Source organism: Apostichopus japonicus, chromosome 23, assembly GCF_037975245.1.
Source record: "Apostichopus japonicus isolate 1M-3 chromosome 23, ASM3797524v1, whole genome shotgun sequence".
In the NCBI taxonomy this organism is placed as follows: Eukaryota; Metazoa; Echinodermata; class Holothuroidea; order Aspidochirotida; family Stichopodidae; genus Apostichopus; species Apostichopus japonicus.
Genome location: NC_092583.1, coordinates 2,538,052 through 2,565,381, shown reverse-complemented (window position 1 = coordinate 2,565,381; position 27,330 = coordinate 2,538,052). Strand labels below are relative to the sequence as shown.

At 39.1% G+C, this 27,330-nt stretch overlaps 1 protein-coding gene and 1 non-coding gene across 6 annotated transcripts in view; one reads left to right on the top strand and one right to left on the bottom strand.

The window, feature by feature from the left end:
• The window catches only part of LOC139964946 (uncharacterized), a 182,035-nt gene that overhangs the window by 137,658 nt on the left and 17,047 nt on the right, over window positions 1-27,330 (bottom strand). For all 5 annotated transcript variants that reach the window (XM_071967049.1, XM_071967045.1, XM_071967047.1 and 2 more), the window contains exons 2-4: window positions 10,277-10,469; window positions 8,687-8,843; window positions 3,105-7,192 (exon numbers count right to left, since the gene is read on the bottom strand). In XM_071967049.1, the coding sequence (XP_071823150.1) occupies window positions 3,105-7,192; window positions 8,687-8,843; window positions 10,277-10,382 (4,351 nt within the window). In that variant the 5' untranslated portion in view covers window positions 10,383-10,469. The remainder of the gene's footprint in view (window positions 1-3,104; window positions 7,193-8,686; window positions 8,844-10,276; window positions 10,470-27,330) is intronic.
• On the top strand, window positions 24,889-24,972 carry Trnal-uaa (transfer RNA leucine (anticodon UAA)). Its single transcript has one exon. It is a non-coding gene; the product is annotated as a tRNA-Leu (tRNA).

Below are 27,330 nucleotides of genomic sequence, written 5' to 3'. Positions count from 1 at the left end.
TTGATTTGTCTGGAAAAAATTTAGCAAGATATGTCCCTGTAGGATATACACTGTGCTAAGAGAGATGTGTAGGTTGGTACACAGAACAACAGGGTGATAGCAATGTATCAGTTTACCTATTTGGGAAGCAGCCCTATTTAGTTATAATGCAAATTGAATTTGATGTAAACAGCTAGTTGTCCAACTGAACTCTCCACAGCAAACTTTTGTTTCTAAACAGAACTTTGGTCATCTCAAACTACCGGACAGCATTAAAAAATTTGCCATGCACTTTTTGGACACCTTTGGTAGTAGGATGAGGGGGGGTGATGGACCCTGTAGTGACCGGTGGCTGAGGGTGCACAGTGTTAAACATTTGCCAGTTCACTCTAGACACATTAGATTGAGGGTGCTGATGTTGTGTGGAGACAGGTAAGTGAGGAAGCAAATTAAATTTAGGACGTTTAGGACGGTTTAATGATGATTATAATATTTTGTAGTGGACTCCCCTCTCTCGTTCTTAAAAAAAAAAAAACTGATCAGAACTTTTCAAATTTTTGACACAACGATAGTATGATTATATACCAGTAAGTAAAAACCATGATGTATAGACATATATCCTCTTAAGCTCAGTAACATTCCTAGGGCAATCTTGCCTGTTGTGGAATACTTACTTAGTTAAATCATTATTAAACCTAGTTGTCAAGTGATTTTCAACTCACATATACTGTACTAGTGCCAATTCTACAGAATTGATCCAATGTTATGTCTGACTGTGAAAATGTGACACGATATCAACCGCCAATGTTGTTTTGGTCTCTCATAGTGGCATATAAAGTTTGCTCTTTTAATCGTCTGCAACGATGCATGAAGGATTTTCGTATCGCTCATATGTCATGGGGATACCTTAGACCAGGGTTGTCCAACCTACGGCCCGCAGGCCACAGTCCGGCCCACCGCAGGGTTGCGTCCGGCCCGCCAGAGATGCTCTACGGTGCGAAATTTTAGTGAGCAGATTTATTGATAACAATTTGAAGCTATATAATCAATCATTCGAACCTTCTGGGTCCAAAAAACTGCATACAGGTCAGTTTGTGTGACACTCTCTCAGCGGAGGGGGGGGGGGGGGCGGCTGAACTTTATTCATCTGTTTCATCAGGAAGGAAAATAAATCAGTGCGCTCCGCACGCAGTGCTCACATTTTGTTGCCTTGGGCCTCGGGCAAAAAATTAAAAAATCGAGCGTAGGGTTCATGCGGCCCACTCTTTAATCATAATCATTCCATGTGGCCCTCCTCTGCAAAAGGTTGGACAACCCTGCCGTAGACCGAGATGGCGTATAAGCCTACTGAGCCTTATGACCAAAAGGAGTGACAATTAAATAACTTAAATTATTTTTGCATACATACATGAGAGTGTAAAATAGTCATACAACTAGGCTACACAGCTAGTTAATGTACCTCGATAAGCAAAACTTATATATCCATCATGTTTGGGAAAAATTGGAATGGTAGGAGGCATAGCAGCGTTTTTCTTAATTGATTACAAATAAAGGAAATGAAAATACAGAGATTAAATCATGCTTGCATTTTCTAAATTTTTGGCTTTTCTTTTTGGACTGCTTAAAGATAATATTGGCAATTCTTCTCTACATGTCTGGTATAAATACTTTTAAGCAAAAATCATAAAAAATTGATCTTTATGAAAATTATTCTTCCATTCTGAGTACCTAGAACTTTAGGAAGCAAGACATGTTTAAAAGAATGGTAACAGTTAACAGATGAATGGAAAAAAAAAAAAAAATGAAGGTAAACAATAGCTGGCATATATGCTTGCTGGCTGTGTTTGCCTTCTCCTTTTTGCAACTACTTAATTGAAGATAAACTGGAGCTTTTCTACCCTATTTCCATTATTTATGCAATTTTGCTGGCCATTTTTCTTGCTTTCTTTTCTTACAAATTACACAAAAAATACATTTGCGTTTGCAGATACAATAACAGCAAAACATTACCTATGTAGCTAAATGTACTCTAAATCAAATGTCTACAGAGACAAATGTGAAATCTAATTAAGTCATTTACTTAGTTTACTACTTTGCCGCCCATTTTCCTTGACAACCAAGAAAAATCACTTCCTGTCAGTTTCCAAGAACTCAACATCTCCAAGTGCCATTTCCTATAACATTGGGCCAACCGTTGACTTTATTTTGACTCCCAATTTAGAATGCCCAGTACTATGCTCATGCTACAACTGTAAGCTGTGTATTAACTCAGCAGCAAGGAGAAATACATCCAACTAAAAGCTCTCAACCCTTATAATAAAAGTCTAACCTTCTTCCCCCCCCCCCAAAGGAGCAGGAGGAATATACCAAACTACAAACTCAACTCTTTTAAAATAAGTCCAGCCATGTTGCTCCTCCACCCCCCCCCCCTTCCCAGGAGCAGGTGGAATATACCCAACTACAAACTCTCAACTTTTATAATAAAAGTCCATTCACTTTAAATCGCCATTTGGGACTATAAAACTACTTTCATGCACCCTTGGATCCTTTTAGCCAAAGTCCATGCTCTCTGTCCATTCTCTGGGGAGTGTTTCATATTTTATTGTTTGTTTCTCTGTTCAATATATATATTTCTATATGTACGTATTTCTATATATACATGAATATATATATATATATATACATATATATATATATATTTATATTTATATATATATTTATATTTATATGTATATGTAGTAAACTGCTTCTTCCTGCCAACCCAGCAAGGAATAGATCTGACTTTTTGTTTTGCATGATACTCATTAATTGACAATTTGAGGGAGAAAATAATGTTGAGGCCAAATGCAAACCCAACAGATCACCAAGTAATTTCTATAGGCTGTATCTCTACTATCAGACCAGTCGTTTACAGTTTCACAGCATCACTGAAAAAGATTAACCAGGGGATTAGACAGGGCATTAGACAGGGGATCATCAATATTGAATAAAGCTAAAAGTGAAAGACCAATGAGATCTTTTTCAGGGTTTTCTATCATACAAAACAGAATTACCATTTCTGGAAAAAGTTTCGCCAAGAAAAAGTTTGACAAACTGAAAAGCAAAAAATGGAATTGCTCACTCACCTCTTTTCCTTCTTCCATCTTTAGTATTACCAGAGTAGTAAGCTTCGTCACCGGCAGAATCTTTACCTCTTAGTTTCTCGTCTGCACAGTTTTCCTCCGATCCCATCTGAATCAGCGAGTCCACACTCGAACTTTTACTCCTCTTTCCCATCGGCTCCGGGTGTTCGTGGTGATCGCTCATCATCTTCTCGTACTCGCTTCCGATGTCGTCAAACGGCCGGGAGAGGGACATACTGTCCATGCTGGATACTGAATCCACGCTGCTCCTGTTACCTGCTTTCAAAATGCTCAGCAAGTTTTTCTCTCTTCTTGGTAGCACCTCTTCCTCTGTACCACTATCAACTTGCTCTTCTCCCGACCCTTCTCCCTCCTCGTCGTAGTCGTCAATTAACGGTATATCCTCATCTGGAAATAACTCTTCCGTGACCAGAGGAGCCAGTTGGACGAACACCGCATCCGGTACGACGACGGCAGCTTCCTCTACCGGCTTCACCTCCACCTTTAACTTTGGCTCTTCCACATGTTGAGTTTTCGGTTTCGCATCCAGAGAGGGAATCTTGACTCCTGGGATACCCGTCAATCTCTCCGCCCTGCTGAGATGCTGCGGATCTTGACTGCTGTCTGAACTGTACCCTAAGTTATCGGTCGATCTCGGAGGACGATAGAGTTTGCTCAGCGGTTTAGCTTTGCTGGGTACTGTGAGCAATTCTTTCTCCACGATCGGCTTTGGGGCGGGAGACTCCGATGAGGCAGAGGTCTGTTTCTCTTTCTCGGTCTGCTCGAGTTGAAACAGAGCCTTTAGGAGCATATTCTGTAAATCGGACTTGGACCTCTCCCTTCTGTTTTTCCTTCTGCCCCTCGGCGAGTGGACTTCGTCTTCGTATTCTCTCAGGGCTCTTTTCAGCTCGGCTATCTGTGTCGTGTCCAGTACCGTGTCACCCCTGCCGGGGAGCGACTGGGTCGGCTCCTTGGGGGCAGACCTAAGAGGTTCTTGACGGCTGGGTTGAGGAATCTCTTCTGGCGTACCCTCTATCAGGAGTGGCTCGGGTTCGGGATCACCGGCTTTATCCTTCACAGGATATTCAGGTACTCTAGGAGACCCAACTGGACTTCTGTCAGTCTTCTGGAAGACCTTCTTGTGGCTCGGGTACTCCACGGTGTTATTCTTGTTCGAATACATCCTCAGTTCGATAGAAGGTGGCGTTGATTTTGTCGGTGCAGTCGTCGTCTTCGTCGGTGGGTTACTGAACAAAAACTCTCTTCTCCTCTGAGCAGTGTCTGGCTCACTGTCCGCCTTGGTCTCCATTATTTTCAGACGTCTCGTCTTTTCCGCCGTCAATATCTTTTCCCGTAAGTCATCAAATTCTGCCTCTTTCTTCTTTTGCATGAAGAGCTGCTCGCCCTTTGACCCCCTCCGATGACCACCGCTACCGTTAGAGTTTTCGTCATTCCCATTTTCATCGGACCTGGGCACGCTGTGACTTCTCGGAGCACGAAGCACCTGATGAACTGGATTCTCTTTGACGGGGGCTGCGTCTCCCGAACGATCACCCTCACCGTCTTGATTACTGAACGGAGAATCTCTACCGTCGAGACTCCTGGACCTCTTCTTCATAGGTCGATACTGATAGCCACCGCCATCGGGGTCATCCGTAAACATTCCGGCGTTCCCCGGCATGCTGTGATCCTCTCGTTGGGATGAACTTGTCAACGGTCTCTCGACCTCCCTGGGGGCTTTTGTTGCTCTGCCTCGGGTATTCTCCTGTGGCGTAGCATAGCTTTGAGGGACCGGCTTAGATGGCGCAGCTTGTTCTTCATAGACCGGCTTTATTCTTCCGGGTTTAGTCGCCACATTGACATCGTTGATGGCATAGATGTCTCCACCTTTAGTCTTAGACGGCATCACCAATGCCTCCTCGACAACTTTTGGAAAGTCGACCGTATCTGGAGCGTGCCTGCTCTGTTCCGCTTGTGCTTCCAGTTCTTTCTGGTAGAAACTTCTCTGTCTACCTTCGGGTACGCCCGTATCTTTAGGCTTTGCCCTGATGGCGTAGACGTCACCTTGGGTACTGGAGGGAAGGACGACTGGTTCTTCCGATACTTCTTCTGGTTCTGAATAGTCATTCACATATTTGTTCCACATCTTTTGGTGATCCATTTCTTCCTTGTAAAAATTCCTCTGTTTCGGTTCAGGTTGTTTCTCCGTGGAATCTCTGGTTGCATAAACCTCACCGCGGGTGGCAGAGGGTAACACCACCGGTTCTTCCACCACTTCACCCTGACTCTGAGGGGTATCTGAACGAACAGTATGGGAAGAAGAAGTATGTCCATTCTGATATCTTCTCCGACTGTTCTCTGAGCCTGTGGAACTCTCCTGGGATGAAGAGCGAAGATAATCGGGCCCGTTACTGTTGTCCAAAGGGGCCTGTTGCCACTGGTTATCGCGAGAAGTCCTTTGGGTGGGTGGTTCCCTCTGAGGTAAGTCTCGGGGAGCAAGCTTCCTAGAGGGTCCATCAGTATCGGATCCCTGATCACTGCTCACCGGAGGGCTTGTCTGAGACACAATGCAAAAGACAGCTGCATTGTTTCTAGAACGGATCTTCTTCAAAGATGTGCTGGTCACTTCTGGTTCGCTGAGGGGGCTTTGGCTTCTTACAAATTCTCTGGCGGGGAATGGGCGTTCCTGCGACTTGGAACGTTCCCTGATGGGACGCTGCACTTCGAAGGCACTGATTGGCTGTTGATAATCAAACGGATCTGAACGGGTAGGACTCTGTGGACTTGTCGGTACTGGTTGATAGGTGGCAGTGATGGTGGTACGGGTAAGCAGCGATTCACTGGAGGACTTGCGAACTTTCCTTACGTGTTGGTCGTAGGCTTTAATTTCTCTCAGCGTCCTGAGAGGCGGAGGTTCATCGTTCTCTTCTGGTTCCATCTCAACCATTGGTTTTCTTTTGGGATCATGCGGTGGGACAGACGTCTGTACGTTACCACCGTAGTATCTCAAATGATCCCTGTCATAGCCCGGTTGAGCAGACTGGTAACTATTTCTAACATCTTTCGCGACCGGTTGGACGAACCCCCGTCTGTCATCGTGAAGTGGTTGAGTGTAGTAATGGGCAGAGACGGGTACAACTGGTGGATCTCTCTCGGGTTCACTCATAATCCCTCCATCAGATCTGTACCTGCTATAATCCTGTCTGTCCGAGTACCTATCCAACGACCCGTAGTTGGCCGAGAAGTCCTTGGTCCTGGAATCCGATGGTCTCCCATAACTCTCTGGTGTCTTCCACCCCGACTCCACCTGGGTGGTTCCTCTGGGTTCAGACCTTCCTCTCCTGTACTCTGTGTCTGAATTCATATCGTACTCCCCGTCGCTACGATAGGCCAACCTGGGATCCGCAGATCTGGGTTCATAACTCTTCGTCGCGGCCGGAGTCGTCGATGTACTTCGTTGCGCAGGTGGGTCGGCGGAAGCCAACCAGTCAGGGATCTGATAGTTGTAACCTCTCTCGTCTACCACTCTATCTGATTGATACCCAGAGTATGGGTCAGATTGACCTCTCTGGTAGCTGCTATCATAGCTGTAGTTGACGTTTCTGTCTCTCTTGTCACCTCTCCGATCCAAACTTCCAGCCTGAGGATAGTACGGAGCCTGCACTTGTCCTCTCTTGGTGTCGTTATAATTTTCGTCGACGAGTCTGTTACCTCTCACCTCGGATTTGGGTTCGCTTCCGAAACTACGATACTGGGATGGTGGCGCCTCTGGTTTTTGTCTTCGAGATGACCGTTGTTGGGGAAGGGAAGGACGGTTTGGTAGTGCATCATACCCTGGATGTGAGTGACCCCTGGATGAGCTCCTCGGTTGTGACTGACTGCTGTATGGACTGGGAGGTGGTTTTCCTGAATAGTCGTTGTATCGATTCCGTTGGTTGTTCCTCTGCACCATGCGTTGGTCCTCGGTCTCCTCTGGTAGGTACACCTTGTTCTTAGATTGGTAACCCCGGGGTGGTTTTGGTGGTGCCCCTGGATCTCCTTGATAGGCATATGATTGGTCTTGAGGTACCCTTTGACGGTCATCATAATATCTGAAAAATACAAACAAAATACAAAAACTGTGTGAGAAATGACTTCAAACAACCTTCTGCTAGTCCTTCATGATCATGAAAGACAAGCAAGCCCTTAAAATCTTAAAAGATAGCATAAAATGTTTCCTGATTATCAAAACATGCAGCACTTGAAAAGTGGCCTTGATTACCTATTCTACAACACAGGCTGTATTGTCAGCTCCTCAGATGCAGCATAAAACTCAGATAGAAAACATAAGAGACTTTTATGGTCTCAAAGGTAGTTTTTTACCAATGATTGGTAAAAGATTTGGAATCGGCCAAACAGACGTTTGACCAACTTTTACTTGTCCATGCAATGAGCTTCTACATTACACTGCTGAATGCAGGAAGTAGAAGATTGCTTTCCACACTTAAATACACAACCGTCAAAAGTTTGTGATATTTTTGTGATCAAATAACCGGTATTATTTTGCTTCCCAGATTATATGAACCACAAATCCATCACAGTCGATTTGGAGATGAGAGATTCTATTGCATGATCGGCAAAACACTGCACAGAGGTCATGTTTACAATGTATTACAAATCTATAAAGGACATTATTGACTTCCCTTCTTGGATGCACTGCAGATTCTACCATGCTAAATGAACATTTATTGAAAGGCATTGAAGACTCGCCCCAAACTGCATGCAGCCATCTGAAAAAGTCAACTTTCTGTTGCTTGCAAGTGACGTTTTGTTCGTGTCGCTACAAAATGCAGACAGTAATGAAACGTGATACCTTGTTATTTTTAGCTGGACCTGAGATGACCATAGCTGTATCATTTGTACACTGTGTTGTGGGTATTGACAGTAGCTGCATGTATTGACTGTACACTAGTGTCTTATTACCGACGGTAGCAAGATGTGTGTGTATTTTCTAGGATCGATGCTGGTGTCTAACACTTCTGTTACACCTCATTCGAAACTAGGTCAAATTACCGGCATTAGACGTTTCTTTTTGCGTGAGTCTTCACACCCTTTAAAGGAGGAACAATATAAATCACCATAGACACTTTCACTCTGCCAACCGAAAAGGGGAAGCCGCCTTGAAGATCTCTGTGCTGTCTTTGGGGCCTGGAGCCCACACATATCCCCTTCTACCAATAATTTCAAAACGGCAACAGTAGATGAGAAATAAAAAAAAGCTTGATTCTTAAAGGAATAATGAAGGATCAAAGACAATTTAAGTTATTCAGTAACCTCAAAAAGATCTAATATTCCATTTTTTAAGTTAACCGCTGTCCGTTCCTCCCTGACGTCATCAAGATGGAATTTCAGGCGTATTGTATTTTCCAATGGCGGTTTACTGTGCATTGTGGTTAGGCCTTAGGAGCCAATCTTCAAAGCGAGTGTATTCAGTCCAACAGAAAAAATCGAATATTGGAGATTTTTGAGGTTATACTGAACAATATAAATTGTCTTTGATCCCTGCCTTTGTTATTCCTTTAAGCGCAGTGCTAGTACTTCCTTACCCAGAAGTCGGATACTGTCGTCTTTCTCTGTCATCTACGTGCTGCTCCTGCCTCTCATACGATGGTTCTTCCGGGTAATATCTGTCCCTACGATCGTAATGTCTCGGTGGATTCTGCCGACGATGGCCTCCTCCATCACTTCTCCGATCCCTATGACCTAAAAAGAAAAGGAAGGTTTTGGTGTGAATCAGCTGCAATGTACCGTAACGACAAATATGGAATGATCATTATAAATCTGTCAGGCTGGCATAACTGAATAGGAATACTGTACGACTGACAGTCGTGACTCCATACTGAAGTGAGATTTGCCACCCTGCCAAGCTAAACCAAATATCTGCATATCGTTTAGACCACTCCACGATACCCTCCCTCTCACCTCCCTTCCATTTCCCCTCTCTCCACTTTCCTCAACATACCCCAAAAGCTAAATTATTACTTATAAGTGCATTAGTGTGGTAGGAGACAGGTAAAAGAGGAGTGAAGTAAATGCAAAAAAAAATTAAACAGACTCGAGATAAATCTGTTCTGCTGTCAATCAAGCAATAATTCTGGGGGTTTTTTTGCTGCCACTGATAATATTTTTTATATCTTATTATCTTGTTTTCCACATGCTATGATACAGTGATACATATTTTGAATCCAGTTTATGCCTCCTTTTCACAGGCGTCTCAATTTAGTTTTATAAAGTCCACAAGAGCAATGCTTGGACAATGCTGACCAGGGTCTTATAATTTAAGATCAGGGTCTTATACACAAGTGTAAAACCAGGATTAACGTGCACAATTTCTTATGATCTTAGATGGCTGAATTTCTTGTCATTCAACCACAAGTATCATTGAAAAGAGTAGTCCAGAGTGTTTTTTTTACATTCACCGCAAATGAGCTGTACTCTCTAAAATTTCAGGGGTTCAGGGTCAGTTTCAAATTTCATTCTCTCTCAACATGTAAGGCAGAAAATGCTTATGCTTTGGTAAAGTGTTACACATTTCTTACATTTTTCGGGGTGATCTATGATTAATACAAACAACTCTGGACTGTTCTGTTAAAGTCGTCTCAGGAGAGTGCATGTACATCAGTGTTCTAAATCCTTGGCAAGCCATTCAGCCAATTAAGAAGAACCAGTGTCCCAGATTATTTACTGAAATGCTTTTATTTTATTATTAACTGCATTCGTTTGAAGTTTCCCGATTCCTCTCACCATTTCCTGGTGAGATTTTGGAGGACTTAAATAGAAAGGTTTACTTTTAATGTATCTTCTCTTTCCACAAGATTGAGGCAAATTATTCCTACAGATGCCAAGTTCACAAGTAAGAAAAAGAATTCATTCCAACTTTACCGAAGCCCTCTCATCTCTCATAGACATAAACCATGGGCACAACTTACTCCAAAGAAGTTGGGGGGGGGGGGGGGGAGAGAGGATACTACAATTTGTTTTTACAGATAGTTCTGAACATCCGATCGTGATACCGATGTTTGTGACTTGTTTAGAAGAAAGATCTGTTAATACATCATTAGCACATTCTTGAACTGAGTAGCAACAGATCCCCCGACAGCCTAGATGGAGTGTGATTGACGTTAGCACTACCGTACCTCTCCTGGGCGGTTCCACTTCTCTGGAGGGTTGTTGGTACCTCTTATATGAACCGGTACTTCTACCGTCTTCGTAGTAGAATTGATCCTGTTTTGTCCCGTTCATTTTGGATGAGCTTATTCCATTCTTGCCTGGCTTATCTTCTTTCTGTGAAGTCTTTTCTTCCTTTGTTGACAGAAACCCTGAAAGGCCCTACAAAGAGATGGAGAGTAGAAGAAGATGAAGATGATTGGAAAGTGACGAAAGGAAACTGTGCCGAGAGATTTCAAGTTGATTGGTATCATTACGACCGCAGGGCAGAATTCACATGAAACAACTTTCACATGGTAACATTCGTCTGTTTTCAAACCCTTAAAACATACAGACATACCGGAAAAGAACTGTTAACGTACTAGGATCTTTCATGTCAGTATTAGTCATAGATCATTCTTCTGTGTAAAAGGTATGCTTTTCACAAATATCTTTTATTTTGTAAAAATTTTGGGAGTAAATTTTAGCTCCTTTTAAACTGGCAGTAAATCCTATTGTTTTACTAGATCACCATCATTCACTTTTTATTACTTTCCAATAGTAGGTAACATTCACAGGACAGGAACCTGGGGAGGGCGAGGAAGGTGTGGGTGGAGGAGGGTGGTGGTGGGAATGAGGATAGGGAGATGAGGAAGGGGCATGAAAGTTGATGATAAAAGTTCCTCATATTCCTTTAAGAGTAATTACCTGTGATATATCATACATACTCTGATGATCTCCATAACTTCACCTTACCACTTAGCGGGATGGGTGGGAGTGGTGGGGGGGTGGGGATGGGTGGGAGTGGTGGGGGGGGTGGGGATGGGTGGGAGTGGTGGGGGCAGGGATGGGAGGGAGTGGTGGTGGGCGGGGAAGGGGACGTCAGTGGCAGATCCAAATATTACGTGTAAAGTTCAATGAAGCTTGGAACTATGCTATTTTTTTGAGTAATCATGTTTCAATTTTCTGATATTTTTCTCACCTTTGATCTCTACCAAGACTACATAAAAAGACCAACACACGAAATACTTAATCTTTGCCAAGCTGGCAACATTTCAAGCTTTTATGAATTTGACCCCAAACTGCATTGACTTTGACTGTGAGCGCTAAATTGGACTATACTACAGGGTAACCCACATGTCAAGCATGGATGGCATTCAACCTATGTGTATTTTTTGTGTTATTGTTTAATGTACACAATTCAAAACAACAAATGAATACAAAAGGACATAAATGCATACAAACACACACACATAAATACACACAGATAGATACTAAACCATGCATGACTGCATCTAGATTAAATGTACTCATCTGACACTGGAACAGATAGATAGGTTGATCTATTAAAACTAAAATAGTCTTATCGAAAATGAGAAAGGTCTTAAATTAGTTTAGTATTGTATTGTTGTTAGTTACCTACTTGAATTCAACAGGCAGATTGTGTGATCAGCTGTTCAGAATACTTCAAACTGTAATACTTGAAAGTAAAGAATTTAAAGCCACCCTCAATACAAAGTTTAGCAATTTTAAAAATACACAACCTATTTCAAGTTGCAAATGAGATTGTTATAACAGTTATTATGGCTAATTTTAGATAAGAAACAAAAGCTGCAACGTATGTGGTGAAATGGAAACAAAGGAGTTGTAATTATAACGAGCGGAAAGGGTCAGGGCCAATTATAATCTCTTTAGTCTTCCAGTTTATTAAGGAACAATGAAAGGAGGGACCAAAACAAAAGAGAAGAAAAGGATGAGAACAAAAGTTTTTAGCCTATATATTGTGATGGAAAGTAAGTAAAAAAGATAGCAATTCCCCAACAATAAGCAGTATACTAACACACAGTACCAGTCCTACTCAAAATTGTCTGACTAATTATTTCTGGACAAAATCGTTAAAAATTGATAATGAATTCCCTAAAAGTTACTGGATAGTTAGGTAATTAGGTAGATGGAAAAGTGCAGATGTGGAGTGGGAGACAGGTAAGAGAGGAGATGTGTTGAATTGTCCACACTAAGTGGACAAAATGGATATAGTTAATTGTTACAGAATTAATAATTAAAACCTAAGTAGAAATAAAAACAAAATGAAACTTACTTCCCCTCCTCATGTTTTTTTCAACTTAGCAGTAAAGTCCAACAATAGTTGGGACAACAACGAAACAACTCTTGCAAAAATAAAAGCCACAAACAGCATCTTTCATCTACCTTGGGTTTGAAACAAGCCGCTTTACTAATATATGTACTCTTTCATGACCTTCACATGTACCCAAAACAGGATGGTTACAGTGTTGAAAATTCATTCTAACCGTGAGTGTGATTTAAAATTTAAAATCCAGCTGTTTTGTCAGATTGTGACTGTTTTTTTTTAATCTGTGTGAATGTCTTCATCTGTTCTACTGCACTGTTGATTCAATTGTCAAAGCATGGTGTGAGTAAAATATGAATTTACACAAATTTGGTGTTTCCACCCCAAAAAGCACACCGAGCAGCGGTAAAGGAACCGAAATCTGTGCTCGCTCTATGAATTACTTCTTTCACAAAACTACAAAATATACGGCTTTGTTTGGTAAATACCTCAGGTACATCTATATTATTATGATACTTGATGAGAGACATGTAGCACTGGTACAATATATACCTACAGTGTGATACTGTAGATGTAAGATTAATGCCGTTCAGAACGTGTACATACGAGTACATGTAGTAACACCAGTGATAACATGCTCTATAGACAAGCATATGTAATAGAGGTGTCTACTACAACCTTGATAGGCAAACTGTGATGTCAGACAAGGTGATACCAGTGTGTGGCTATGCGATTCTAATGTCAGGACATAAGTGACACAGTACAACTATGCTGTGACACCAGTGTCAGGCTAATGTGATAATGCATGGTGTCAAACTAAAGTGTTGCTTAGTGGACTAAGTAAAGCTACAGTAGTGGTTACTATGTTCTCAGAGTAATATGATAAGCACACCTAACAATGTGACACCATTGTCAGGCTAATATGGTGTCAAACTAATTAGTGTTGCAGATTTAGTAAAGCTACCTTGATAATTGATATGGTAGAGACTAACATGGTTAACACCTACATTGTAACACCAAGGTCAGGCAGATGGTGTCAAACTAAAGTGACATTGCAGACTTAGTAAAGCTACCTTGATAATTGATATGGTCTGAGAGTAACATGGTAAGCACACCATTGTGACACCATTGTGAGGCTACTGCAAGACTTTGAGATACCTATGGGGTAAAACACACCCACACAGCTGTGATAACAACGCAACACCTAGCTGATGTTGAGCCTGGTGTCAAAGTGGTCCAGGCCTAAACCTACATTGTTACACCACTGTCAAGCTAGTTATATGTAGTACAATATGCCTACACTGTGATGTATGTACCTGCCTCATGCTAATGCAACATTGTTGTCACATTTATGTCGTACAACACACCTACAGTATGAAGTCACGTTATCACATGGTCCTTACAGGCATTTATATCTGTCAATACATTGCACTAATGCGGTGAATTATATATTAATATTGATATTGGGTTTATGCTACACACTTTAATTATCTTTCATTTATTGTTTGAGAACCATAACAATTACCTCTTCACTTTTTTATGTCTATACTATATCAGTGCTCTTGACAAGAAATTTCACAAAACATAGCTTGAAGCAATAATCAGGTGCTGAACCAATGATGACTAAATTCTGATTCAATAATAAGAATGTCAGCAACCTTTTTTGTTAATAAGTTAAATATAATCTAATTTTCGATACTAATGCTCTTAAAAAGTAATTTAATATTAATATTTCCCTCATGAATGTAAAAACAAAGAAAGACTCTTGCCAAATCTTAACTTTCTTATGTTTTATTTTCTCCTGTTTGATCGATGATATCAACTTGGTTTACACAGTAAGAGCACAGCAGGATGCAATGCTCAGAAATTATCCTCCGTGTTGATAAAGTAAAGGTGAACCCAGTGTGACTCCTCAGTTTATGGTATGCATATATACGCAGCTCCAAGGTAGCTAGGAGAGTGATATAATGGTCCATGATGTATTATAGATATCTTAATGTTATATATATGGCCACACAACACTTTCAATGTATGCACTATCCATTGCAGAAAACTTAGCAATAACCTTCACACTTCATGAAATAATATGCACACTATTCCTGTTCTTTATATGGTTAGTATACTTGGAAGAGAAATGTAAGAATTAAGGGCACGGACCCAAGAATATTCGCTGTATTGAAGTTATCAACAAGCCCAATGATATGAAACCCTTAAAGGGTGTGAAGACTCGCACAAAAAGAAAGGTCTAATGCCGGTGTTCTGACCTAGTTTCGAATGAGGTGTAACAGAAGAGAAGTGTTAGACACCACCATCGATCCCAGAAAATACAGCTACCGTCGGTAATTAGACACTAGTGTACAGTCAGTACATACAGCTGCGGGCAATACCCACAGCACAGTGTACAAACGATACAGCGATGGACATCTCAGGTCCAGCTAAAGATAACAAGGTATCAGGTTTCATTACTGTCTGCATTTTGTAGCGACACAAACAAAACGTCACTTGCAAAACGTCACTTGGTTTGGGGCAAGTCTTCAATGCCTTTAACTGTCCCACTGTCGCAACAGTAACTTAAGAAACATTGTTAAAATCAGCATTTTTTGTGATCTGTTTTGATGAAAAAGTTAAGTTATCTGATCTTCAATCCACAGATTTTAGTTCAATATGAGATAATTGCAAATGATCAAATCAAGACAAACCCTCAATAAAGGCTTTGAAATAGATTGTTTCACTATTAAATCATGTTATGATGTGTGTTTATCTTTCTAGAATATCTAGTGGCACTAATGACCATTAATTAATAAATAAATAAATTCAGAGAGCCATGCTATAGTCCAATTTGCAAAAATCTCAAAGTACACTGTTAACTTATCTTTCTGTGAACTGGTCAACAACCTGAAATAAGTTTATAATTCAATATGAGAATGCAAATGATTAAATTAAGACACCCCCTCAAAAGGACTCTTAAATAGGTTGTTTCACTATCAGATGACATCATAATGTGTTTATATCCATTTACTATATTTAAAGCCACCAATGACCATTAATAAAAGCTTTTTTACCATATCTTTGGCTTAAAATTCAAGGTACATTATTACCTTACCTATTTTGTGATCTGGTCGACAACCTACTGTATATAGTAAGTTTACTGACAACCCACAGAATATAATCAAATATGAGATTGCAGCTGATCAAATTAAGACACCCACCCCCTCAAAAATATCTTGAATAGATTGTTTCAGCATTAAATGACATTAATATATGTATTATTATTAAATTCTGTTCAAATTCAATTATTTATTTATTTTTTTTCAAAGGACATTTTCTCATATTGTTATACTAATCACATGTAGGCAATTAGCCACAATTCTCTCAAGCTCACTGTTTGGGGATTAGGAGAGAGGGATACTTACGAAGATGCCTATATACCTTTCTCTAACTCTATATGCACTTGACAATCTACCTCAACTGCGTGACTGGAACATTTCAGCACTGCGCCCTCATTTCTTACTTCCACAGCTACCATTCAGAAGTTGACAGGTCAGCGAGGTGCAGATTAAAGTAAGCAATTTCACCCTTTCTCCAATATTTTGACTGATTATTCACGTTTATGAAACTGCTATATTCTTAAAAGCTAGTTTTGTCCGATAACAGACTTTTGGAAAAGCTTATACAGTGACTCAAGATACAGTATTTTCAAATACATCCCTCAATCCTATTTTTAGATATCTCAAATTTGTTTTGAGATATCTATAAACAATTGCACATATCTTAAAAGTGAATATTAGATATCTGAAAATATCCCCACAATCTGAAATTCATGTTTAATAATATTTTTCAAAACTGGCTTTCCACATACTACCTGGACAGAACCCTATCCTTTCAACAACAACTAGTGAGTATACCCATGGTATACTCCTACTACCCCTTTCAATGCTGCCAATTCCCTTCAAAAGTGTTAACAGCTTCCCATTCATTCATAAAAACAACATATCTTCCGACAAAGGTCAGCTAGGTCACATTTTTAGTTTTTCCCCCAATATATATTGAGGTATAAGGGCTTCTCCCTCAACCCCCAAGGGAGAAAGGTCAAAGTTTATCCTTAATCCCAGGGTTCCTACCCAATCACAAAACTGTCCAGGCTTTCCTGGGTCTGTTTATTACACTAATTCAGCAATGCTCAACTCCCTAGGGAGCTGTTTGGCAATAAAAATAGATTCCAGATTTGTGGCTAAAAGGAAAATACTAATAAAATATGAGAATAGAAAATCTCAGGCATGGAAGTATTAGATATTGTTACTGTGTACATATTGTGGGGAAGCAGCTGTCAATGTGTATATGTGTGTAAACAAACAAGGCCCACTTGGTACTGTAATGTGGTTGGTAGCATCACATAAGGAAGGGCAAACTACCATATAGCAAGATGTAATGCAAAAGTGACAGCATCGCTTTTCCTCATGGACTGAGTGTGCAAATGCATCTCAGGCCATAAACCTACAGTGTAGCTCCATTGTTTTAACTTTGGTGTCCTCGTTGTTATTTTTAAATATTTGTAAAAACCTTGCTCGACATCATAACTTTGTGTAGTTTTCACAAGAAGTAGATCAAAACTCTAGCTTATACAAATTTATTACACTAACTAAAATGAACTAGTGCATAAATAGCCTTCTGCGTGCCTAACATTTTTGTTGTTTAATATTAACTGGTAAAAATTAAGAGTTAAATTTTACCGGCTGATGGCAAAATTTAAGACATTTTATGAAGTATCTCGTAACCTTTGTCTGCAAACTTGAGAAAATCGAATGGAAATCGGACATTGCTTACGCATTTACATAATAAAACCAGCAGTTTTAATGAGAACAAGTTTTATGCTAAAATGAGAAATGTCTAAACTTTGTAGACCGGATAGATGAAACATTGAGAGCTTGGTTTTCTCAAAAAACTTCACACGCTTTCTTACAAGAGGAAGGTGTAAGAATATATCCTTCGTGTTAGGTTGTTGATCAAGAAGCATCTTTACTACTTAATATGCACTATTTATCTGCAAAATGTCCAGCAAACTTCTACTTTATGGTGGTCTTAAAGTTAATAGCTCACTAGCTTTTCAATTGAACTGGAAAAACACTGGAAGTATGTTGGATAAAACTCGCATTTAACGAAATTTTAAGATTTTCAAGGAATAAAAGTTCTTTGTAGTAAAGGGTAGGTAGGTGTAGGTGCCTAAAATAACTTTCGAGCAAAGGACTCTTTTGTCACGCTCATCGGGAGATCTGTTTCCTCTAACTTCAATTAAAATCTTTAATCCGTCATCTTTTAGGTTCATCGGCTTCCTCCCGTCGGATGTGACAAGCTTAATAAACCGAACGACTCTAAGGTAGCGACATAATTAACATTGCTGCCCTGTAACATCCTTTATACCTGAACTAAATACCATGAGAGGTTAATCATTAATGAGGACTATCAAACCGCCAGCCATGGGAATAAAACAGACCATGTTTAATGTTTCCTTGAACTATTTCAGGTACTTGCAAGTCAGTTATAGAAATGTAACTTGAGCTAATGACAAGTGCATGGCAAGCCAAATGCCGGGTTTTTCGATTGATAATCCTTGATTATCGACGGATAAACATGTCTCTCGTTTGATTGGGCATTTGGCTTGTATGGCAAGCCAAGTGCCCAACAAATAAAAAAACCTGGTTTATCGGTCGATTATCCAGGTATATCTAAACTACGATAATAAACTGGGATTATCGATTGAAACTCTTGGATTTTCAGTTGATAGTCCAAGTTTTATTAAAAATCAATCTTTACCAGTCGAAAATCTGGGTTTATCAGCGACAGTCCTGGCTTATCAATCGATAAACCTGATTCTCGACTGACAAACCTGGATTATCGACCGAAAGAGCAGGTTTTCGATTTACTGATAACTATTTTTAAGCATTTGGCTTGCCATACAAGTGTACTCACTACATAGTCACACTAGCTTCTAAACAAGGGTCGATATTGTTGATGACGAGAAGACAAAACTATAAAATGAGACACCAAACCAAGTTGCTAAAGGATAAACAACATTTAATTTGCAGAATATACTGTATGTCTGTAAATATCTGGTATTAAAAGGTAGACAAATGTATTAAACTTTATTATTAAATGATACTATTGAAGTGACTACTCACTCAGATTGGCAACGAAACAAGGTCTCTATACTGTTGTTGAAATGCAGACGAACCAGCTACTATACATGATTCAAACACTTCCAAACTGAGTAGATAAATAACACTTTTTATTTGCATAATATATCATGGTAAATATTAGTGAAAGACAATGGTTAACCTTTTAAACTGAAAGTCAATATTTCGATTTTGCACTTCTCTTTGATTGACAGGTCAGACAAAACGTATCAGAACCTTTCGAGTATAAAGGCCACAATCCATCTAATAATATGTTTGTGATACCTAGCTTAATGCTATCTCTACCCCCCCCCCCTCCCCTCCAATTCTCCCTCTCTCCTCCCTCATTCTCCTGTCTTCAAGCTGAATATACACCTTCCAGATCGAGGCATCAAATCTAACAAAGACATGAAAGAGATAAACTTCCTTCTCCCCCTGCCTCCCATTCACTCTCCTCCTCCCCCTCCCTCCCTGTACACCTTCCAGATCTAGTCATCAAATCTAACAATGTCATGAGAGAGATAAACTACCTCCTCCCCCTCCCCCAGTCCTGCCCCCCCCAGCAGCACCTGTAAATCGTCCAATGCACTGCATGGACCATTCTCAAAATAATATGTAACCTTACATCAAATGTTACTTTTGGGTCAGATACTTCCCAAAACGTACTGGTTTGGTGATTTATGAGCGAAGATACTTGTTTCCATCCCTACAAATGCACATTCTTTTTCCACACTCAAAAGATACAAACAGAACATGACTTACCCACCATTGAAACAAAGTTTTAATATACTTTCCAATCAACCACAATAAAAACCCTGAGGAATTTCCAGGAAACAAAACCTCTGTTGATGACTGATCGGTAAACTCCTGAATGTTTACTTCGAAAGGAAGATTTAGTGGGTGGAGTCTCAGATAGGGATTAGGGGCACAGTGCTAAAATGTTACCGGCTTGTACCGGTTTGGTAGATGAGGAAAGTGCATAAGTAGACTGGGGACAGGTAAGAGAGACACAAAGAAAATTTCGAGTAACCAAAAGTTTTAATCAATTACCTTTCCCACAGATCAACACCAGAGGTCTCTTGACAGTGTCTTTGAGTAGCACAAAAGTGACTGGTTTGAGTATTGTCTAAGAAAAATATGTGAACTTACGTAGCCCGTTGAAAGCATTGATATGAAGACAGTATGGATGGATGCAGTGTTGACATTACTTTGATAAGGCTATTACAGCTATTGCGAGAATACACTTTTATTTAGCTATTTCCTATCTTGTTGAGTCCTGACTAAGAGCTCTTACTTAGTTATAAGTAACAGATTACTTTCCTAAACTTACTGTCAAATAAAGTTCCGTAACAGATCGCTGCTAGAATTTTAATTGGGAAAGTATTTTAAGTGCAACGGTAATGACTAACGAGATCTTCGCATACACGCTTATAAATATAACTCTCAGAACAAGGAAACCGTTACAAATAGATACCATTGTATGACATGTACAGAAACATTCCCATATATTTGGAGGTTTCAAACCATATTTCAAAATCTTTAGTATACATGTCAAATAATAACCCTTGGACTCTCCTAAAAAGATGGTAAGAATGAACTCAACAAATATTTTGATACTCTTTTAACTTTTAGAGTACCACATACATAGTTACTGTACATTCTACTATATCCAAAGCTTACAGAAGTTACAATGTACTTTACTACATGCATATATACTGAGACTCTCAAGCATACATAGTTACTGTACATGCTACTATATCCAAAGCTTACAGAAGTTACAATGTACTTTACTACATGCATATATACTGAGACTCTCAAGCATACATAGTTACTGTACATGCTACTATATCCAAAGCTTACAGAAGTTACAATGTACTTTACTACATGCATATATACTGAGACTCTCAAGCATACATAGTTACTGTACATGCTACTATATCCAAAGCTTACAGAAGTTACAATGTACTTTACTACACGCATGTCTACCGAGTCAGGCATAAACCAAACTTTTTTCTCACACAGTGTACATATTGATCTTTTTTATTTTTTTTTAATATTTTGGTTCATTTCTTTGGACAACCAAATCTGCTATATGGACAACCACATGGGACCACCAGAATTAAGAATCCACACAATTTTGCCCTGTTGTGCTATACCTGACTGCATGGGATAACAGACATGCTCAGACAATCGACGGAGAGCCCAAAAAAATAAGAGCCCAAAAAACCCATGAAAGTAATATGTGTGTATAGGAGCAGGTGATGATTAAACTAACTCCTAAAAAATTGAAAAGAATACCATTTTTATCAGTGCTCAATATGACTGATCAATTCTGATGAAGGTCAAAGTTCATGTTATGATGACCCGAAGAGTATTGATTTGTGTTATCACTGACTTTAAAATATCCCGAGGCACATAGTGCAGGGTTTCGCTAAGCAGCATGCCAGCGAGGTGAAGATCACATTACAACTCTATTAAATATTAAACAATATCATATCTAACCATCTTTCTCTGACCAACAGAGCTAGAAAGTTTACAAAGAACCCCAAACTTTCGGATTGCAATGGATAAAAATCCCAGGAAAAAACTGTATTGTAGAACTTCTGAATGGTTTGGAAGGAAATGGGCAATGACCCAACAAATATGGACATAATGATTTGTCTATATTTTAAATGGCATGTCTATAATGGCAACAATGGAAGTGTTAGGAACATATCTTACAATGACCTCCCATGATCTCCATAAATCACCTTTGACCTCAAAGCTTATTCTGATACACAATCCAACAAGAAAGAAAACACATATACAAAAGTTCCAACTTGGGTAACCTGGGTATATATATCCACTGATTTTCTATGAAAAGTGAAGATATAAGATTATTATCGAACAATGACCTGAGTGACCCCATGAAATTTAACCTTTGACTTTAACTCTCTCAACACCACAAATGTTTCCATTGAAACAAGATATATCACAACAGAATAGGCTTCCATATTTAGAGAGGAGGTGATGAGCAATGACTCCGAGGAGGGTCTAGGGGGCGCGGTGTCAAGATGTTACCAGTTATTAGGCTAGGTAGATGGGGTAGGTGCAATAGTGGAATCGAGACAGGTAAGAGAGGATCGCGGTAAATTACTAAATAACAATTAGCAGCAGTTTTGATGACTGTAACCAAAAACTCCTCAGAATATCCAAAGACCTTACAGCTTGTAACGGTAGTGAAGTGTTTACTGCACAATTAGTAAACAAACACAATATTGAGACATTTCAAATGTCAATCTATACTGAACCCTACCCCATGGCTGGCAATAACATGGGTTGATCAGGGCCTCCAGGAAAGTACTAATTTTGAAAATGTCTGCTCAATGTTTTCAGCCGGCTAAAATTTGGGGCCAAATATGCAGATGACCTTTAATGACAGACACCTGTTGACAATTAAAACACAAGCTTTTACAACCTGCCATTTTGGAGAAAAAAAAGAAACAAATTCTGACAACTTTTGCATTTTCTCATGCCTGTGAAATCAATTAGATCTCTTTTACAGTCTCACAAACAGAGGACTACTGAAAGAGTGCCCAACTGGCAAAGTGTTTTGCTTCTGAAACGAACGAACGAACGAACGCCAGGAATCTTCACACACCTGTATTTCAACAAAGGCAATTAAAAAGATGGGTAATGACAGCTCTTCAATCCGAGGGAATTGATCAATAAAGTTACTTTTAAAGCAGTCTCCACAAAGAATTTCCAAACAGACCGATAAAAACCTTGGACCATCACTGACCGATTGCCCAGTAAGGTTATATGAGGTAAGGGAGTATGCACTGTGAATTGCCCAGTTACTGGTTGGAGGCATCAATCAAACAATGTAGGATATGGTAAGGTTAGGTAGTAAAACTTTTTTCATTTTTTTTCATCTTCCTTTCATATCAATAAATGACAGATATAAACAATATATCATAATTCTCATGCTTTCTATCCAACACCCCCCCCCCCTACCTTTCACACAAACAACACTCACATATCTTCTTAGAACTTGATTTTGAAATTGACCCTCACAGAAACATTAAAAGAAATTCAAAGCATGGCACTTATGGCACCGGGTTGAATGCAGGTTAAAGAGGTACTGTCATGTCAGGTGATGCCTGCACCCCCTGAAAGGTGTCAGAGTGGTTTTCTCAACAGGGTATACAAAGACAGTCCCCTTAGGGACTTGGATATCACTGGATATCACACCCAAGGCCCCATAATCACTGTCAACATCATTCCCATGTTTAAGCATGAGTAATTTTCAATAATTTTTTTGTCTTCAGGCCAGTGTAATGGGATAGCATTGATAGTTGCTCTCTACATGCAATGCCAACTCCATCAAAATAAAAGAATGATTTCAGATAGATCCTAAGAATGAGTGATGAAATGTATGTGCAATCATCCATGCATGGATGTAAACAGTGTTACTGAACCCAATATGTACACTGCTCCTCCCAGTGTACAAGAGGCTCAGGTACTCCCCCCCCCCCCCCCCCGCATGGATTCACCTCTATAGCATGCCGAAAAAAACCTATTGTTTTGTCAAATTCATTCCCAAGTTTGGAATTATATATATTTATTCCAACTTTTTTGAATTCATTTACACCGTTGTATTGTACAGAGACAAACAGAGAAGGAAAATGCCTTCTGAATTTCCAGCTAAGCATATTTGCAAGTACAGGCTATTTTCCGCAATTACCCACACGCTCTCTAATACAAAGGTTACATTACTATTAAAAGAACGGTGGAAAATCCTACTCCGCATTTTTTCAATACTTAGTTTTGGAACATTTCTTACCTTTTTTGTCAAATTTGTCTATTTTTTTGGGGTTTCTCGCGGGGTGAATTCCTTCTAGGTCCTAAATTTCCCACGAACATGGTTCAGATGGTTCACTGGAGACAAGACTACTAGAATAAATTTCCTACAAAGATAGGAAGGCAGTCAGAATTCTAAAGAAGATTAACATTTTAGTTTCCCTTCACTGAGATATTTTAATTGTCTAATTAACATCTTCTCAAAATTTGTCTACCAAAAACATTAAGAGGGCTTCAAATCTCCACATGGGTATGCTTGAAAAGTTTCAGCACTTTTTGTGAGCTAAAATTTGCAGCCAATATTTGATAAACTTGAAATGAATCGGTTAGAAGGAAAGGCAATCGGTCGTTGGAAAGGTGTGGGAGGAAACAGAAATATAAAAGGGCCATTTGTATTTACAAACACAACAAAGCAACCCATCAGAGCAAACAGGTTCCAACTGATTTTATCTCTGGTACAGATTAGTCAGCCGCAGAGCTAATTTGTACATTCTTATGGGGTGTCGATAACATTGTTTGTATATGCCACACAAAACTGACAAGACGGCGGTCTTTGACATCTGATCCCACTGTAGTTTCATTTCAGTATATCTACATCACTAATAATCCAAAGGGGGAAGTGAATTGTATTTTAGGGCGAAATTAAACGACACTTAACTGTTTCTGTTTGGGTCTTAATCCAATCAATGTCACTTGATAAAGGTTATGAACTATAATTTGTACTGAAGTTGGTACCAATCTGGATAGTCCCCTAATTCACTAGATGGAGGAGAGTGCCAACTTTTTCTAGTTTGGAATCTCATATTAAGTTATTAATAAGTTTTCCAAAATTGTTAGTGGTCAAGCTATATTATAAAACACACAGACCCTCTAAGAAATATAATTCCAACTATTCGGACACTAGGCAAATAATAACGCATTCCATACCAAGTTAATAAATTTGTTGCCCAGATCTTTTCTAAAGGTTTTGTCAGGGTTTACACTCTTTTTACAAAATGGACGACGGAAGGAAAGTTTTGTGTCCGGACTCAACACAAATGAGCTTCTTTCAAAGAGTATCCTTTATGTACAGTCTGTCCAAACAGATTTTCAAAATTCTCTTCATAGTGGCACAATTCTCGGTCACAATGATGGTGCCGAACCCTTGCCATGATGAAGTAAAAGCCATTTGCAGTTTTGAAAAACAGTTGAAACACAGTTCAAATAGTTTGTGTAACAAACAAGCCAGTAGAGTACTGTATATAGTCCTCAGTGCCCACTGTGTTCTGTGCAGTACAGTTAACCAATGTAATGGCTTCTTGTTGTAGCAGTGATTTTGTTATAGTTTCTGAAACTTCTTCCTGACTTTTCAAGTCGAGCAACAGTAATCGACTATCAGCACTAGTCAGTATAAAGAGTATAGTTAATGTTCCTTTTTGACCAGAATAAACCTTTAGTGTTGCAATTCACAACCACAAAGAAGTTAGTTATGCAATTAAATTTGCCTTATAACTATCAAACAGGTTCGGTGGCCGAGTGGTTAAGGCGTCTGACTTAAGATCTGATGTGTCTATGACATGCGTGGGTTCGAATCCCATCCGAGCCGAATTATTGCACCTCTGCATATGTGATACATTTTAAGTGTTAACGAATCAGGTGGTTATATTTAAGCAAGGCTATTTGCTGTGTTTATGAATGCTCTCTTGAATTGCACCACTAAAGTTTGTTCCGGGGGGCAGAAAGGAATATGAACTATACGGCCTAAAAGATTTACAAGGCGGACAATATCAAAAATACAAACACAAACACACACACAAGCATAAACACAGTTCAAATACCAAAAGCTGCATTTAAATGTGTAAAGGGGTTGTTCATTTCGTATTGCACAGAAAAGGAGTATTAAAAAAAAAAAAAACATCGTATCCAAAGCTTGCCAACCCAATGAAGAGAACCATGCATGGAAAAAAGTATAGCTTATGGCAATGACTGTGACCTTTGGGTCACTAAACATTATCATCAGATGACAACAATATCACCAAAGTGGTTGGAATTGACAGGAATACAAAAGGAATGAAATTTTACCAGCATTTTTAACATATTTCCAATCAATTTGTTACTTTGAACTTTTCCCCTGAGGAACATGATTTCAGGGTGTGTTATTTATTTTATACTGTCACTAATATGAGAAACTTGACACTTCCATTTTCTGATTTTGTCAGTATTAAAAAAAGTGAGAGGTTTCCTTCCAAAAACTTTAATAACAATGACAGAGATAGGGGAAAAAAACCTTCCTCCTCAAAAAATGGACTGTTCATGTCTGTCTGTGAAAAACTGTTTATCCGAGAAGGGGGGAAAAACCTTGAATTAATAAGCAAGCTAGAATGCAACATTTGGTGCATTCTGGAACCTTCATTTACTGTGCACAGACACAGATAGTATACTAAGAAAACCTCAAGTTTGATTTGGTGGTTAAGAAAAGTAAGGAACCTACCATTAGAGTAACAACTTTTTCCACCAATTTCACCTACTCAAAATGAGATGGTATAATTTGATCAAGCATATTGAACCCTCCTAAAGACAGTTATCAAACCAACTCGATGAAATAGGCAATTCTTACGGTTTCTAATAATCGCACAAAGAATGTTACACCAAGCGCAATTAAAAATGGATAAAAATGGATGAAATATCCAGGTTTTAATATAACAGGTAGATACAGGGTTTGAAGGATGAGAGCAGTAAACTTTGATAGTTAGATGGTCATTAAGGGTACATTGTTCGTTCAGTGCAGCAGGTCCTAAACTCTGGAATTCTCTTCCTCATCACTTGAGAAATGTCACATCTATTGACACTTTTAAGAAGCATTTGAAAACTTATCTTTTTGGGCTTGAGTATGGGCATTATCTTACTCGTTGTTTTATTCACATTACTGTGCCCATTTTTTATGTATATTTATCTTTTTATGTTCTTTATTGTGGTTTATAATCCTGTCTAAATATCATTTTTTACTTTTATTGCTGTTGTTATTACTTTTACGTTTTCTCAAGTTTGGTAATTTTATATTCCGGGTATTGGTTCTTTTGTACAGTGCTCTTGAGCATTTTTTATTTCATGATAACAGCACTTTAATATATGGTATTAATTTATTTATTGCAAGAATGTTTACCAGTTTATTCGCTTACTAGAGAGAGAGCGTATGTTTCTAGGAGACGGCTACGGAGAGGAATGAAGCAAATAATTCCTTGCATAAAAACATCAAAGTGATTTTTTTTTTTTTTTTTTGCATTATCACTTCTTAATTACAAATTCATTAATCCAGCTATCAAATTCACCACTAACATGTTTTGGTACAAAATGATATTGATATCTATCAAGATTCAAAAAAAAAAATTAATGCCCATCACCATCTTCCTTACGAATATACTAAGTAAAGAGCCTAATTCTTATTCTGGTAACAATTTCTTCCTGTGAGGAATCACACAACTATCTCTTTTTTTCTACATTGTTTGGAGCCCCATGTTTTGGACTTCATCACCTGCAATATTGTAGTATCAATCAATTTTTAACGAGCCATAATTTTTAATAAGGGTATATTCATTTTCCTACCACGACACCGTTAACGATCCATGGAGCTGTGTATGACAAATTTAAATTACAAAATCAATCACCAATCCTAAGTATACTGATGTTATAAATTAGGGTTATATAGTCAACCTGTACAGTGTTACATTTGGGAAGGCTCTAGAGGGCCATTCTCAGTCATGTGTGTGACGGAAAAATGGGGAAATTTGCACTTTACTACTAAGTAACTACTTTTAGGTAAAGAGAGTTGGGTTGATTGTAGTACTTAAGTATGCACTAGGGGACTCTCATACAAAACCATATAGCATAGCCAAAATCAGAACATTCATGTGCTGGCAGAGGTCATATAAAAGTCAGTCACGTGTGTGACATGAAATGAAAATTA